General features: G+C 33.7%; 1 protein-coding gene across 2 annotated transcripts in view; it reads right to left on the reverse strand.

Moving 5' to 3' along the window:
* Ranbp17 (RAN binding protein 17) overlaps window positions 1-18,783 on the reverse strand; it is a 390,835-nt gene that overhangs the window by 275,772 nt on the left and 96,280 nt on the right. For both annotated transcript variants that reach the window (XM_004637026.2, XM_023721795.1), the window contains exons 13-14: window positions 16,377-16,482; window positions 7,499-7,634 (exon numbers count right to left, since the gene is read on the reverse strand). In XM_004637026.2, coding sequence (XP_004637083.1) covers window positions 7,499-7,634; window positions 16,377-16,482 — 242 coding nt within the window. The remainder of the gene's footprint in view (window positions 1-7,498; window positions 7,635-16,376; window positions 16,483-18,783) is intronic.

The following is an 18,783-nucleotide window of genomic DNA, read 5'->3' on the forward strand; positions in this document are numbered from 1 at the left end:
AAACAAACAAAACTGAGTTCTCTTCCTGCAACTAGGTCATTAAATGAATTGGCTGCTAAATGAGGAATTGCATATAGTATGTACATAACAATATCCAGAACAAAGAAAACACTTAACTGGATGACTGTGCTTTCTTAGTTGCATGCAGTACTGCAAATAAAACTATTATTGCATGCAGTACTGTAATATGTAGCAGAATATCACAGTATATATAAGCAGGAAAAACTACAGTACTATATAAACAAGGTGTACTATACAAAAAAAGACTCAGGTTTATAAACAAGATGTACAGACATGTACAAAGAAAGAGACCAATCATAAATTGTTAACCAAGTAAGTCTTTAAACAAAAAGTACATGTACTATGAGTTCATTTATTTTCCCTCTATTACCCATCCCTCTTCTTCCTTTCTGGTTCCCTCCCTCTCTTCCTTTCTCTCCCATCCCTCCCTCTCTCAGTCCACCTGTTGGCCGATTTTCTTGATCTTTACAAAGAACAAAGCTGAGTTTTATAGATTATTGCTATTGTTTGTTAATCTGTTTCCTTAATTTTCAATCTTCACTATGTTGTTTGTTCTGCTTGCTTTGGTATAGTTCCTTTTTTCCACTAGGTTACAATTACAGATTTGGTTATACCAAATAGTTTTGCTCTGATTTATTCATGGAAATTGTACAACTGAATATTGATTGCTTTCAAATTACATGCATGTCTTCTCAGTCTAAGACTTTTCTTGTTACTTTGTTTATTGTGAATTGTAATACATTGGAGATTTGACTATTAATATAGGTACAACATAACAATCTATAGATACGTAATTAGGGCTTTTATACCTTAATTTTTTTCTTATCCATATATTATTAAGATGATCTTGAGCTTTTCATAGTTTCCTCTAACCTACTGAGAACTGATGTAAAATCATAATCCAAATTTTCATGTAGAAATAACCAAATTTCCCAGCAGCATGAACTTAGCACTTTGTCTCTTACTTTTTTCTATCATATTTTATTTGAAAGCACAAATAGATATATTTTATAACCTTTTTCTTTATTTTTCCATGTTCTCCTTTACTAAAATTTTACTGAGGAGATCAGCAACAATATTTTCCTTTGTATTTTTACCATTAATACATAGTGGTTACTAAAAGCTATTGAATAAGAAGTAGGAATACAAAAGGGGAAAGGCAGCAGAACACACAGTAGGTGAAAAATCATGTTACAGAGTGGAATGAAAAATCCAAAGAATAAGCTGCCAAGGTAGACAAAATGTGACCATAAGTAGTGGCTTGTTGGTAAATAATGGGAAATCAAAATTTAGCATAGGTACAGAACAAAATGTGTTTCCTAAAGACTGATAAAACTGAAGGTCTGATAAAAGCATGTATTATGACAACACAGAGGAATGGAAATACATAGGTGGGGAAGGGAAAACAACAGTTAGGAAGACAATTTGAAAACCTTATAAAGCTAATGATATATTCATTCTGTGGCCTACCAAGTCTATTCATGTTATTTATCTTCACATGCATGTGAGAAGTATAAGAATATTTATTCTAGTATGGTTTGAAGAACTCTAAAAATAACTTCTGAGAAAAAGTTAAGTACGTAAGAGCTTAGTATTATATCGTAATACACTCAATAATTAATTATTTAAGATGACATTTATTATCTTACTTTCACGTTGCTGGAGAAAAAATACCCAACATCAAAAGTTAAAGTAGGAAAAGTTTATTTCAGCTCACAGTAGTTCATAGAGGTTTTAGACCATTCGCAGCTGGCTCCAAGGCACAGTGGCATGGTAGAGGGCAGCGAAGCAGCAAAGCAGCAGTAAGCAACAAGTGACAAGCAACAACAGCAGTCTTCTCTCTGTATCTTATGTCCAGGATACTCACCCTCAGGGAAGGCAGCATGCACACCCTTAACTCTAGTATTGTACCATGAATCAATCCCAGCATCCTGATGTCAGCGTCACACACCCTAGGTCCAGCCATTCCAAAGAACCCCATTTATGACCTAGGACTGTGTGAGGCTTTGGATATATTTAAAGCCATAATATTAATATTAAGGCATAATATTAAGCCATAATACCTATCATCATGGATAATTCACAAAAGCAGTACTGATAAAAGTTCCTGAGCATCCAAACTGCATAACACTCTTATATGGAGCTAATATTATTTTGCTTATAAATGTATGAAAACATGAAAAACAATAAATATAGGATCTTTGTTACTTTTAAGCAATGTGTAAACAAACAAAAAAACAGAATTAGGACACTAAAAGGATCATCAATGCTCCACTGAAAAAAGCCCACATCTGGAGCAAATATAGCAAAGTTAAGAGTTAACAAAGTGGCATAAGGTATTCTCTCTTGCTTTCTTTTTAAAATTTTTACTGATACCTGTTTGTAGCATATAATCTTTTACTTTCTAATGAAGATAAATACTACACAGACTTGTCTTAAATTACTTTTCTTGTTGCTAAGACAAAATACCTGACACCCAAGTAAAAGGGGAAAAGGTTTACTTAGCTCACAGTCTGTAGAGGTTTCAGTCCATAATCTGTTGGCTCTAAGGTAGAGTGGCATGGCAGACAGACACAGCATAGAACAAACAGTTCAGGGTGGGCAGAAGATAGCAAAAACAAGCAGATATGACCACAGCTCATACATACATATCTATCTATCTATCTATCTATCTATCTATCTATCTATATCTTATCCAGGCTACCTAGGGCATGTAGAACTTATACCCTTAATCTTAGTGTCCCTGATCCTAGCTTTGCACCACGAATCAACTCCCACATCACACACTCTAGATCCAGGCATCACTGAAAAGCCCACCTATGACTACATGAGGCTTTTGGGTGACATCTAGACACAAAGCATACAGTAGCCAATATGAAAAATAGACCAGTAAAGGGAAAAAGCAAAATAGAAACAAAGAGAGCAATTAGAAAATTTTGAAAACCAGTGAGAAGTAACAAGCGATGATAGTGAAGATAAAAAGGTAGGGACCAGAGAAAAGAGTAGACTTGAGAGATATTTAGAAAATAAAATGAGCCCAGTTAGGTGACAGACTAGATATATGAAGTGCAAAGAAAACTTTTGAACTTAGTGTCACTCCTCCTTAAATAGGAAAGTAGAAAGACAAAGTTTCATTAAAATTTATTTTCAGAACCTGTTGAGTTTGAAGGGTCCATTCAGTATTTGACTAGAAAAGTCAGCAGACCCATTCCTAATCTAATATAAAATATGAAGCATATAACAAAGTGGTTAGAAACAAGACTCAGGAAATAGATATTTGAATCTAAACTCAAGTTCAAACACTTAAACATACTGAGTCAAAGCCCCACCCATATCTATAAAAAGGGAAAAGGTTAATAAAATATTGTAATTATCTTCACTGTATTTTTTGAGCATGAGATCAGATGCTTATCAAATTCTGAGTAAACTACTGGAACAGACTATTCCATAAATGACTATAAATTTTCTTTCTTATACTATATATTTCTCACATATATATCACTTAGGATTCAAAATAAAATGAGCCAGAGATTCTACCTTTATTCATAATGTATTTATTTGTATAAATTATATTATTTATAGAGATTTTTAACAAATTTTCATGATGCTAATACATATTATACCTCATTTATAGGTGCTGAGTAATTTTATTCAGATAAGCATCATTTTCCAACTCAAATAGCCTGAAAATACAAAATAGGAGAGATCTAGACCCATTTCTCATAGAATTCTACTAAATGTTTTCAAATTAGTAAAAAGCATACAAAACACATGTCAGATCCTTGGAGAAAAACATACATGAGGCCCAAGTAGTTCTAACCAAAATTCCACTCAACACATGTTTCTCTAGCAAATAATTATAAAGCACTGTAATAAATGCTAAAATAGGGGATACATTTGTGCTATAGATGACAGATAAAATAAATTCTCCCATAAATTTGAGTGGATAGTGTCTGGTGTGAGAGATAGGGAGAAATTAACAGAATAAGATAAAGAAGCAAGAGTTTGATTTTTTTAAACTGCCTTTTATTAAGGCAGAAAACATTTTGTTCTAATATCCAGAATTACAAAATAAAACTGTTAAAGTTGTAAAGCTTAGCTTATACAAAGTATGAAACGAAAGAATGAAATATTGATATAGGAAGCTGACAAAGTATGCACAAGAGAGGAGTAACCTTTTAAATCACACTCTTAGGGAAAACAATGTGTAATACAAAAACCACGACTGAATACCTCTCAATTTGGTCTTCCAAATGTAAACCACTTCTAATGTCTCATCAATTATTATACTCTCTTTAAATAATTTTTTTAAAAAGTAAAAAAGACAAAATTTAAGGTTTATTGAAAGTAAGGGTTAATATTCAATTGTTTGTCCAAGCTTGCATAACCATTATCTGTTAATCTGAGCAACAGATTTGGCAAATAAAATACATAATACAACAACCACTGCTAATTTGCAATTTGTTTTGAAATCTGTAACATATGTATTGTCATATGTTACCCTGTTTCTATCTTTGTTTCTACTATTTGTTTATGTTTTCAGTTTTACTCTTCAAAATAAATAAAATAAGGACTGGCCAAATAGCTCAGTGGATTAAAGCACCTGCTTAGACAGATGCAGGAGCTGGGAGTTCGATCCCCAGGCCTGCCCTGCCGGTCCCACCCCCCAGGGCACGCTGAGGTGGCAATTGAGACTGAGCATGGTAGCGCGCACTTGTAATCCCAGCACTTGGAAGGCTATAAACAGGAGAATCACTATAAGTCCGATCTATGCAGTGAGATCCTGTACACCCTGTCCTAAAATACAAAATAAATAAGTAAAATAAAATTATTAGAAACTTGCCATGACATTAAAAAAAAAAAAAAATCTTAGGATGCAGTTAAATGAGGTAATATTTAAAAGTGCTTACCACAATCCCTAGTACAAATAAGTGTGTTCTAATGGTTATTATTCACTTATATATCTAATATCATCTTTTGTTAAACACAGTCTGAACTCAGATAATATAACTATCAAGAAACCATTCATACTTACTCTTCCTTGATTAGACACCAAAAAAAAAAAAGAGTACAAACTTGCCCCTGGGTATGTGTGGGGAACTGGTTTAAGGACTCCTGGATACTAAAATTTTTAGATGCTCAAGTAACTTAAATAAAATGACATACTATTTGTATATAGTCTATCTTATATGATTTAAGTCATTTCTAAATTACTTCTAGTATCTAATACAATGTACATTGAATAAATAGGCATTACAAGATATTATTTAGGGGACAATGACAAGAAAAACATCTCTACATGTTCTATACAGATGCAGGTTGTTTGTTTTTTGGGTTTTTTTTTTTTTTTAACATATTTTTTACCTGAAACTGTTTGAAACCATGAAAGAAGGACTCAGTATATACAGTACTGGTTAAGTGTCTTAGAACCTGTTTTTCATTAGTAAAATGAGAATAGTATACCAATCTTGGAGGCTTATTGTAAGGAATAAAAGAGTGCAGGGTTCCTCAGTGATAGGAAACATATTAGGAATCCCCCAAAATGATTTCTACAGAGATCAGAAGATAAAATCAGAAACTTGGGACTTTTTAGTTCAGGGCTATGTAACAGAAATACCTTAGAAATAAAGTCATCTTAGCACTGAACCCATAAAAAGGTAAGATACATTCACCTTATAATGTTATAAAATTTTATAATATGAAAATCAACATCAGTCTGATAATGTATATAGTTTTCCCCAAATGCATGCTTTTTCCCCAAAAAGGAGAAAATAACCATCTAAAATTCACTCTTATCATCTTTAAATTTTTTTTTGAAAAAGAAATCTTAAGTATCACTGTTCTAAAACAGTCTCATGTTACATATTTTTCTAAATACTTTAAAGACAGTAATTAGCAAGCTTTTCTATTCTACATAATACTGTTCTGAGTTAAAGATTCAAGACCAATGAATCTGGATTATAACGTTTTTGAACTGTTGGCTTTTGCAAAAGAAAAATAACAAATTCTTTCAGTATATTAACTAAGACAATCTATCATTTGATTTATATTCAATTTTTAAGCAACAAATGTGGGAGTTTAAAACAGGCACTTTGTACAAATTTTATACAATGGAATAAAATAAAACCTGTTGGGTTTCAATTTGTTTTACTGACCATTTAAAACACTTATTTCTACTTCATATTCTAATTATCTCATTCAGTGGCAGCTAAATTCTACGTTTATTAATATTAATCTCATTTAGCAATGAAATATAGTATATTAGATATAGTATAGTTTCAAGCTATCTTACTTTAAATAGCAAAAAAATTATAGCTGAAATTGACTAAAAGATAATCTTAAAACCAAGTATTTTTTCACTCTTTTATGTAATTATAATCAGATCATAAGTAAACTGAATATTAAGGTAAATTTCTGAGGATTAAGAAAGCTCAATTAAGTATAAAAAGGTTTTTGGTTATTTTTTTTAGGATTTTCCATTAAGAAATCCTTTAATACTACTGAGACAAATCTAAATGGAATTAAGAATATGCTTTAAACTATTTACAGAGGTGGTTTTGAAAAATTACTATTCTAGAAAAAAAATAAATAAAAGCAACAATATAGTCTTAGGGCCATGAATATACTTATTTGTCAGGATTTGATACCAAAATCCTCAGATGTTTAGTTCTCCCAAATAAAATGGTGTAGCATTTGCATGTAACCTATACATATTTCTCACATACTTTAACTCATCTGTATTATAATACCTAATGCAATGTAACTGCTATATAAGTAGTTTTTAGACTACACTGTTGAGGGAATAAGAAGTTCAGTACATATGAACTTTTATTTTTAAATACTTTCAATCTATAATTGGTTGAATCCAAATATGTGGAACTCATGAATACAGAGTTGTTGAACAACTATGTATTTACTTCAGGTTGCCATAAATACACTCAGTGATCTCTCATTTGCCCAAGATCAACTCATCTAAACTTCTTAATGTTAAACTTTTAATTATATTACAAATTTTCCCTATTTGACTGTAGCATGGCAAGTATGCATCTGAATTCTCCTACCCATTATTTACCATACAAAATGCCAATGAATTAGAGGAAATATACTGAAAATCACATAAATTTGTAACTGCAAAATACCCATCAGAAATACTAAAAGAGCAAAACTTGTTTCCCATCTTGATATATAAAAGCAAAATACATTGAAGAGTTTAATTTTAACTATTTAATGACCATGCATGTAAAAACTGTTACTTCTTTGCCAGTCCATTTTCAAGAAAATGGTAAATATAAGAATAAAATAAGTGAACTAATTTCACATTACATTTGAACACCAAGTCATCATTGAGTTTGATTAATCAATTAAATTTTTCATAGAGACTAACTAGATATATTATTCAGCTCACAGCTGTTAGATGTATACATCTTCCATCTATAGTAACATGTTTGAAAAAAAATCTCTTATAGTAAAAACCTACCTTTGAGGTTCTCTGAAGCTGATCGCCAACATATGTTTTACGAAACTGATCCAAGAACCATAGAATTGCAAGCTCTATTTTCTCATTAGAACATTGAGGCAATCCAGTATCCATTAAAGATATAAGCTGAAAAACTCTTTTCATGAAGGGAAAAAAATGCTTCAGTAAAAATTGTTGCAGAAACAAAATTAAAATATTTGTCATAAACATATAACCACTGTAAAAAGTGGGAAAACAAAAACATACAAAATTTTTAAATGTTTATATATCCTCTGAAATCCTACCCCTGGAACATACTACAATTTCATATAATTCCTTTTATTCTTTTTTTCTAAGACATAAATATACATGTATGAAAAAACATTGTATACAAACAGGTATTAAAGTTTAAACATAGAGACAAATAGCACATACATTTAAATATAAAATCTTTATATAAGTAAACATACGCACATACTTTTACTAAAAGTATTGCTAACTTACATTTCTAAATAGTTAAATATTTTAGGATCATATAAATCAAAATTCAAAAGAAAATCACAAACTATATACATCATGTTACATAATTTTCTTAATGAGTCATCATTTTTTTACCTAAAATATCAAGTAATCTTAATAAAAATTAAACATTCCAACACTATGAGCTATCATTAGTTATCATAAAATCATAAATTTTTATTTTTAGAAACTGTTATTAGAAAATCATAAATGACATGGTGTGTAAGCAAAATTTCATAGAGCAAAAGCTTAATTCAATATAATAAAAAGCTCAATCTTTAATTTCTAAAAAGAAATCCTCCAAAGTTCTCTATTTTCATTAACATTTTCTGGTGAGAGGCTAACAAATGCTTTGCACTAAAAAAATCAGAAAACTATACTAATTTATTAAAGAATCATGCTCGTTCTTAATTTGTACAAAAGCAGCTGTACCTAGCTCTGACCCACCTCACTCCTTTTAGGGATGTGTACTTTAAAAATACATAAACATTAATGATTTATGGCTAAAGACAATCGAAGGGAAACACACAAGGTGAAAAACTGTAATACATATAGTCTTACACAATATATTCTTATAATATAGGTATATAAGACTATATATTCTCCAAATCCTTTTAATGTACACCCAAAGAACATCATGTATATGGCTCAAAGCAGTTTTTTTCTACTTTACAATATATCTTAAAAGATCTTTCTTTGTCAGACCTAAAGAGCTCTCTCAATCTCTGGTGCAACTGATAACATTCTATTTTAAGAGTTTAGTATTTATTTCCAATTGTTCCCCTTACTGATTGACACTAAAGTTTTTTACAGTTTTTTTGGTGACAAAAATGCTGCAATTAACAATTTTGTATATATTTCACAATATACTTTTACAATACATATTTCTAAGTATTGACCTAGTGGCTCACCATATATACTTTTATAATTTTAATAGCCATTTAAAAATTGCCCTTCATAGAAATTAAAACAATATATCCCTACCATCAGTTCACAACAGTATCCTCTATACATACATAAAGAAGGTCATTCTTGATAATATGAAATCTTAGGATTTCTGGAAATCTGAAAAATAGGCTGCCATCTCTCTGTAGGATAATTTGTCTCTCTCATGTGAGGTTAAAATTTTCGATGTTTTAAGCCATCTGTATGTTCTTTTCTCAGATGCGTTTGTTGATATCTTTCGCTGACCTTTTCCTATTAGATTGTCCTTTAATACTGATTTCTCCAATCCTTTACACACTAAAGAACTGAACTCTGCCTTTGAAACATTTTTCTTTTTTGATGTGTCTCTTAATTTTGGTTATGGTCTTTTAAAAAAATTCCATGCAGAAGTTTTTTTGTTGTTGTTGTTGTTGCTTGCTTATATACAAAACTTTTGTCCTTTTTTTCTTTTATGGGTTTTCCATAAGTAACATCTCATTTGAATCTGAAGTTTTAATTAATTACTTTTTTTTTAATGTATTTGGTATAGAGTTTCATTACGCAGCTTGGACTCACAGTGATCCTCCTGTTTTCAGCTTCCCCAGTGCTGGGATTACAGGCACGTGTCACCACACCCAGGCTTGCTGAGCCGGCAAGGCATGTGATCCCAGGGATTGCACCCCAGTCCCTGAGCTTGCCTAGGCATGAAGTTTTAATTTAATTTAAATTATTGTTGGGTTTTTTTGTTTGTTTGTTTTTCTGTTTGTCAGTACTAGGGATTGAATCTAAAGCCGTCTCACTGAGCCAGATCCCTAGGCTCCTTTTTTTCTTTTTTTGAGACAGTCTTGCTAAATCACTAAGGCTGGGCTCAGACTCAAAATCCCCTTGAACTGCTGGGATTACAGGAAAGCCACCAAACCTGCTTTTCTTTTAATACCTATCTCTATGATACATTTGAATTTTTTTTTAAAGGTTTCTGCCTATAGATCAGGCTGGCCTTGAGCTCAGTTGGTAGCCTGTCAAGACATAAGCACTGTTTAAAAAGTTGGTACATACTATCAGTGTTAAGTACATATATGTTGAATCATTTTATACTGATTATTTTCTGTTCATGTCAAAATGCTTTTTTCAAGTATGCTTCACCTACTAAGTATCTTCAATACCATTCTGATTTATGAAAGAGAATTTGCTGAAGAATTAATTTAAAGATTAGATTACTGTAACAATGTTTGGGTTATTTTTCTAAGGATATGTCCTTCAATTTTGGGCAGAAGAAAAAAGCTCACTTTTAAAGTCTGTGTATTAGTCAAATAGTAGATTAAATAGATACATACATCAAACTTCATCTCTGGATCCAGGTGATTTGTCAAGTGACTTAAGATATATCTTGCTTTTAAATTCTTTGAGAAGAACCTCCCTTCTACTGCAGTTGTTGTTGATTCTATACACTTTCTTTTATTCTTATTTCCTTTTTAGAGTACACATTCCCAAATCCAATGAAGAACAGTGAAATCAAAATAGTTTGTTGGGGTGCCTTTACAACTTATATTAAGCTGGTGATTTATATTCACCTAAGAAGCAATGATATCCCAGTAGGAGAGTAGGAAAGAATTCCAAGCAAGGTATAAGATCCATCTGTCAAAGAAGTTTTGATAGTTGTACAGGTTCAGCTGCAAGTGCCTGAAATCCAAAATAACAACTGCTTAAGCAATACAGGTGTTTATTTTCTCTCAAGCAAAAATCCAAGTGAGTGTTCCAGGGCTGGTTGGTACTCCTTGGTGTATCAGAGGCTCAGGTTCACTGCATCTTGTTACACTTGCCCGCATAGTCACTTTGTGGTCTAAGATGGCTTCTTCAGTTCCACCCATTCATTCTACAGATGGTGCACACACCACATTCCCTTATATCCAATGGAATAGAACAGACTGCTATATAGTTTAGTAAGTGTAACTTTTGTTAACAGCAGGCATTTGCCCAGCAAGACAATCAGGTCTTAAAAGAGAAAGGAAAAATAAGGGTAAACAAGTAGCACTCTCTGCCACACACTCCTCCAAAGATTTGTAGCCACTTCTAACCATTGCTTAAGAGCACTGCAGCGCATGCATATGTGCACATACATACACATGCACACCACACACACACACACACACACACATACACACACAATATTCCCAGTTTCAAATTATTTCCCTACCTCTATTTTTCCTCTATTTTAATTATTTTTGTAAAAAGCATGGAACGAATAAAAGGACAAATCATTAATTTTGATCACAGTACAAGTACATCATCACAACCAAAACAAAATGGATATTAATTTATTCATTGTTTATATTCCAAATTTAAGAAATATCCATTAGGTCAACAAATACTTAAGGGCTTACGATATGGCAAATGTATATTAGGTGTTTACAATACAACAGGAGGCAAGATATACATGTATACTCAATCCTATAGAAATCTATAACCTATTAAGGGAAAGACAATTTAAAAAGGCAATTAGAGTAAAGAAATGTTGGGCCCAGGGAGATGGCTCAGTAGAATAAGCACTTGCCTGGCAAGCACAAGGGCCTGAGTTCAATCCCCAAAAAAGAAAAAAAAAGAAAGTAATGTTTTACAGTAAATGTCACACAGAAAATGGCAAGGATTACTAATATCATAGGATGAAATCAGGCAGAGATTGTTAGAGTTTAAGTCTCCAAAAGTCTGGGTTTGAGGTCAAGCCTCATCACCTGGGGCAGGTCACATATAAGGTGACCTGAAAGGATGTGCTCTGGTCCCTAGCACCTCCCTTTTCCCTTAGCTTCTGGGTTGCCACTGATTGACAAGCTTTCCTCAACCAAGTCCCTGTGACAACCAACTATGCACTGAGTCCTCTGAAATGTGAATCAAAATAAACTTTTCCTCCTTTAAGCTGTTGGTGTTGTGTATTTTATCCCAGTGACTGAAAAATGCCTAATACAGAAAATGGATACTGGGAGTGGGGCTATTACTAAGACTGTATCTGAACATGCAAAGAGTAAAGACCAGGCTCGTGAGGTTTCAGTAAGAATGAAGACTGTACCGGAAACTGGACTAGAGGCCATGAATGGTTCATTCTGGTCAAAAATGGTCTGTAGTTTGTCCATGCCCCAAGATTTTATTAAGGCTGAATTTAAAGAGAAGGAAGGGAAAGCAGAAGTAAAAAAGGATCAATATATGACATGATATTCCCCACAATGAATAAATATATTTATTAAGTATCATAAACGTATACTAATAAAAAAAAGCAAAAAAAAAAAAAAAAAGATGGCAAACTAATCAATCTGGTGGAGGAAATTTCAATGCAGCCCAATATTCCTGTTGTCCCTTGTATATTGCTGGGTACTTTTTGCCAGCTTTACAGTAAGAATCAGAAGAAAAAAAGCAAAGCCAGGTGATAAGAAGTTTGATGTTTCATTAGAAAAGAAGTACCTGTAAAGTTGAGTTAAAGAGAGCAGGCTGTTGAAAAGATTAGCATTAAAAAGAAGTCAACTAGTCTGCATCAAGATAATAGGAAAGATGATTTGAAGATATCTCAGGAATTGACCAGATGCCACTCTTTGCAGTTCCAAATGCACAAAAGGATAAACTCATTTGAAAGACTGCTTTCAGAGGAGATCCTGATTGTACACTGCTTATTCAGTCACCTAAGGAAGTGTTTCTCTAAGGACAACCATCCAAGCACAGAGAGGCCTCTGTAGTCATAGGTGAAGGAGGCCATGCTATTGCAGCCCATGGTCTAAAGGAGCCTGGCCGCAGCTCAAGCAGATGGCAGACTTTGGTGTTATCCATATAGTACTGGTTTTCAGGTATATAGAGTGTTAGGGTTGTGGGATCAGGAAGGCTTTGACCCAAATTTCAAAGTCCTGGAAGCCCAGGCAATATGTCCCTGGGACAGCAATGAGTAAAGCTGTGCGAGTGAGCGGAGACCCAGGAAGCAGGAGATGTTATGAATGCTGAATGTCTGCTGAGGAAAACTGCAAGCAGTAAGCAAGCCTGCCCAACCTGTGGGATGCAAAGTTGTAGGGAAGGTGCTGTACTCAAACCTTTTACATCTCACCACCACTTGCCCTGAGCTTTGTACGTGGAGCTACAAGATTTAGTGTTTATCCTGAGGGGTTTCATCTTGCTTTGGTCTCATTCCTTTCCATCCTCTGCTCCTTGCTTTTGAAGTAAGAATGTATATTTAGTGCACTGTATTTTGCAAGTATTTAATTTTCTTTTGGATTTTTAAAGGGACTCACGGCCAAGAGCTTATCTCAGAAAACACTATTCACCAATGCTGAAAATGTTAATACTCTGATGACCTTTAGAGATGGACACGGGCCGGAGAGGATGGTCGGGAGGGTTGTAGAGGACTGTTACAGTTTAGACCTAAACACCCCCAAGAGTTTCATGCTCAGAGGTGAGGTGTGAACCTGGAGGAGTATATACTTGACCCCTGCTCCTCTGTTTTCTCTCTAAGATCCCTGGCTGCCTTGCATCAAGCAACTTTCTGCAATGACGTTTCGGCCTTGAAGACAAACAACCAAAGACTAAATCATGTAAGACGTAAGACAAAAAAAAAAATCACAACAACAAAAAAAATCCTTTCCTCTTTTAAATAGTGTCACGTAATTTTTTCCCAGAAATGGGAAAGTGACTGATAGAGAATAAAGAAGAAGCATGTGACTCCATTTAAAGGAAGAAAACCTGGCTCATTTATGAACTGAAAAATACTTACTATAGCTTTCAAGCAGGGACAAGTGATAAGGCTAATGAGAAAAGGCAAAAGTCAGATTATGAAGAACCTGATAAGCCACTTTGATTTTAATCCATAAGAAAAAAAAAAGGAAACACGCACGCACACACACACACACACACACACACACACACACACGAACTAATGGAATATCATTTCAGAGAAAACCAAAGCAATAACATAATCAAATCTGTACTTAAGAAAAATTACCCTGGCTACAAAGTAGAAGCAGGAGTCCATTTACAAGCTGAATCCCTAGTCCAGGTAAAAGATGACAGAAGCTAAACTGACAGAAGAAATGAGTGGGATAAACACAAGGCACAACTGATGGAATTTGATGACTATATGAATACCGGAGAAAGAAAAAAATAAAGAAGAAAAATTAAGGACAACTTTCATGGTCCAGGCTTGAGCAATTTAGTGAACCACAATGTGACACATGAAATATGTCAGGGAAATATGGTAAATACTATTTGGTAAATACTTATCTGTTTTTATTCCCTATTACGTATTTTCTTAGAAGTATCCCACTTAATGATAGAAAGCTTAAAAAAATGAAAAGAATACTTAATTTCAATTTTGCTAAATATGCAATGTTATCTTAAAAGATGATATAAAGGCAAATTTTTCACTTGATTAATAATTAAAATATTTAAAAAGACTGGGTACTTATTGTTCAAATTTTCAAGGCATTTAATCTGACTTAGGAAATAAAACTTAAAAAAACTAAAAATATGAATATTCAAGTTCAAATTTTATTAAAATGTTTTAAAGACTGAAAAGGATATGAATTGCAAAGAAAAATTTTATTCAGAATTATGATGTTTATCAAATACTTAGGAAGATATTTCCAAATAATAATGAGAGAGAATATTACAGCCCCATATAATAATTTTAAGGACTTAGGAGGGTCAGAGTAGTGCAACAAAATATTTCTAGGACCAATGGAAAGGCCTAGAAAAAGACGAGAATTTTGTGTAAAGTGTAAGTGGTATCTCAAATCAATGGAAGGAGGAGCTGGCCTTACCAGATTAACACTTAGAATAGAAAAATATTAAGATGTTCAATATATACTGAACCAAATCAAATAAATGACATAATCAATACAGACAGAAAAATCACAAAGAAGAAATACAAATGGTAAAATAGGAATAGAAAAGATTATTTAACACCACTAGAAATGAAGAAATACATATTTAAAAAAGATGTTTGTTAACTAAAGCTAGAAAAAAAAATATATATACATATATCCTATTATCTAGTGTTCAACTGCTGAAAACCAAGTAATTCTCATAGTCTTTTGAGTTTGGAGGATAAACAGATACAGACTGAGTATCCCCTATCTGAAATGCATAAAAATAGAATAATTTCAAACTTCAAGGATTTTTTTTTTTTTATTTGGGGATATTTGGACAGAATTTTCCATTTAAACATACCTACTCTGAAAATCTAAAATTCAAAGGCTTCAAAATTCAAAACTTTTTAATTCTCATGTTTAAACTAAAGTTTCAGATTTGAGAGCATTTTGAATCTGGGGTTATCAGATTATGAATGCTCATTGGTACAACTTTTCAAAAAGGTCACAACAAAGAACCGTAAGCCTTCAACAAGCTACATACATATGACCAGATACAGAGCTTTTAGAAAGGAACTCTAATTTAATTTTTTACGTCACAGAAAGATAGTTAAAATAATATTTAATTGAAGGCAATTCAGAATAAGGAAGAACTAAGAATCTAAACTTCCAAAAGCAAAGATCTAGTTAACTTATGACACAACTTAGAATATTTCATGTCTAGGCTAAATATTCATAATATGATACTATATTTGATTTTAAAAAGATATGTGTGAATACATTACTTACTACTTGTTTACTATTGGCCAACCATCATTCTAAGAATTTTTTTTTTAACCTAGTAACTCATTTATTTTTTGCAATAGCCTAAAATAAGTCGGGTAGAAACTCCATTTTAGTTTACAAAACAAAACAGCCATATATTTTTGTCTTAATACAAGTTTATAAACACACATTTGGTATGCACATATATCCACAAAAATTAATTAAAAAGATTCAGAGTCTATCAAAATGAGAGTAGTAATCACCAAATATAATTTTTTTTAATTTTTTAATTTTCACTGAATTTTAAGTCTTCAATAAAAACATTCACAACTCTGCAATAAGGAATAGTATTATTAAAATAAAATATGGAAGATTAATTTATTTGTTTTACTTGTATGTAGTAATTTTCATGAGTTCAGAATACAAATATAAAGAGAATAATTAAATTACTTCTTAGGTAAGGCTGTAGTCATTATGTGAAAAATTCAGTGAAAAATCATAATGAAAGTTTGTACTGAATTGACTACTTATTACATTTAATGTGTACCAACCCATTTTTGCCACCATTCTAAATATAACCAAATCATATCCTAAATAATATAAAGCAAACTAAATCTCCAGTGCATCATTTATACAAATATCTTGAACATACTTAAGCCTGTGACTGGAGATTAAACTTCTAGAATGAAACTCTAAGTCATGGTTTTACTCATCAATTCAAGAAAACTTATTAAATGAAAAAGGGAAATAAAATTCTCAAAAAGTCACATATAGAATATAGTACTTTAGCCTGTAATACTAAGAAGTAATTTTTTATAACTACATAAATTTCTGTAAATTACATAACTGTTACTTACCGACAGGATAATTCTCCGTCCATAACATCATGTTCATCTGTACTGGTGTATGTTAATCTTCCTCCTACAACTGTCCCAACTAAGTATACCAGCCATGCAAGACGACCTACATAATATATAACAAGAAATAAATATAGAGTATTGATATAAATGAGCTTTTCAGAAAGTTCCAAATGATATATTCTTCCAAATAATGACAAACTACTGTGAACACAGTTATTGACAGAAAGTGGAGACTGAGGTTTAAGTTAACCAAGACAGTAAAATAGAGGCATCATCTCAGGCTAGAGCCTGCAGTGCTAATAAGATGCTTGAAAGATGCTAACCAAGATCACCAGGTACTCAGAAAACAAGGGTCGGGGTGGGGCACCAACAACTGGAAGGCAACTTGAAGCAGCCACCTAACAGATGAATTCCAGCATCAGAGGTGTTTAAAAAAGGAAGCACGACACGCCTTGATTCCAGTACTGCTGATCTAGCACACACACTGTGTTGTGAAAATATCTAACCCCTCAGGAAAGAAGCTAAGTGCAGCAGCAGCTGCCAGGCTGATGTAAATGATGCCCACCAAGTGTCCACCTGTCCTACCTTTATTCCCACTGGAATACAGAGCCCAATGAGTGAGATGTCGTGAAGAGAGGACCTCCGCAAATCAGGCAATGAAGAAAAGCCCAAAATGAATTACAGGAATCACAGAGGCAGTGACTGAATTAGGATGGCAAGCCCTAGGGATCAAAGAAATAGGGACCCAGAACTAGACATGGAGAGATCTATGGGACAGAGAATCACAGAGTGTGCCCCGGATGTGACAAAAGTGATTTTGGGTGGAAAAAAGACACTGAGGCAATGCCATGGTAGGCACTCTTCCACCCACCACCTAAAAGCTGCTAACCTCCAACTAACACATATTACATCCACCTCCTGCCATCCAAACATGCCAGAAATAGGTGGCTCCCAATGTGAGATAACTCCCAACACACCAAAAGCTGTGAGTTCTGGCCCATGGTCCCTCAAATGCTACTGAATTTCAAGAAGAAGGCCCTTACCTGATCCCTAAATGCCACTGATATTTCAGGCTTGATAGAGACTGTATGAGGTTACTGATGGAGAAGTTTGATGTGGGCACACAGAAAGATGGACAGACACGGTCAGAAGGGTTGCACAGCACATCCACCCAGATAGGGATAGTAAGAACTGACAAAAACCAGCTTAAGAGATTATTATGGAGGGACGGGGACAGAGACTAAGAATGTCTGTCCAGAGATCAGGAGAAGACAGAATCCTTGACCAGTCCCACTAAGCCCTTCCTACTTCTGATACAACCTAAGGTTTCTGATCATAGGAAGACAGGGGAAATGCCCAGCTATTCATGTCCACAAGGACTGCAGCTAAAACCTAACAGAGTTCTATCTACGGAAGAAATTTTAAAAATCTCAGTGTCCTGCAGACTTCCCAGTCTTCTTATGCACTGACAGGCAACATACCAAAACCAGAGGACTGGAGCTGCATCCCAAGCAAATGCTACAAGAAAAGATCTCTCTATTTTTATGAAAACTAGAGGAGCTCACCATTTCAATTTTGACTATACATGGAAAAGAGAGAGAGAGAGAGAGAGAGAGAGAGAGAGAGAGAGAGAGAGAGAGAGAGAGAGACTTCAACTAGTTTGGGGCAATGTTTATATATGTGGAATATGAAATGCAGAATTTATTATTGCTATAGTTTATACAGCATCTTTCACATCAGGTTACCCTTCCCAAAAGTTGTATATTGAAAGTTGAAACACAGACTATCAGCTTATTTAATTGGTTCCAACTTATCTCAATCCCCAATTATACTTCTCTTCCCCTTCTTTTTTCCTTACCCAGCAAATAACCTTTCAATTCCCCTCTCTCCTGCCTCCATTCCACATATGAAAATAACCAATATCCTATCTCTTTTTTCCTTCATTTGTTTTCTTCAGTTCTTTCCTTTTTTCTCAAGTATTTTGCTCCTTTTCCTGTTATTTTTTTCTCCATAACTGACTAATCACCATCAATACTTTTCACTGTCTTCCTACAGTTACTGAAAAAGGGTGTAACTTTAAAACATTCTAAATTATATGACTAGCCCCCAGCACCACATGCCAGCCAGCCCTGCCCCCTGGTGGGCTGAGCTGGCCACACACGAAACACACACACACACACACACACACACACACACACAAATAAGAAAAAAATAAATAAATTATATGACTAGGACTGGCCAGAGAGCTCAGTGGATTAAAGCGCCGGCAGACATAGGAGCCAGAGTTCGATCCCCAGCCTGCCATGCCACCCCCAGGTGTGCCAAGATGGCAACTGAGACTGGGCGTGGTAACTCACACCTGTAATCCTAGCACTTGGGAGGCTGAAAAACAGGGAGATCACTA

Source organism: Octodon degus, unplaced genomic scaffold (assembly GCF_000260255.1).
Source record: "Octodon degus isolate 3935 unplaced genomic scaffold, OctDeg1.0 scaffold00085, whole genome shotgun sequence".
NCBI lineage: Eukaryota > Metazoa > Chordata > Mammalia > Rodentia > Octodontidae > Octodon > Octodon degus.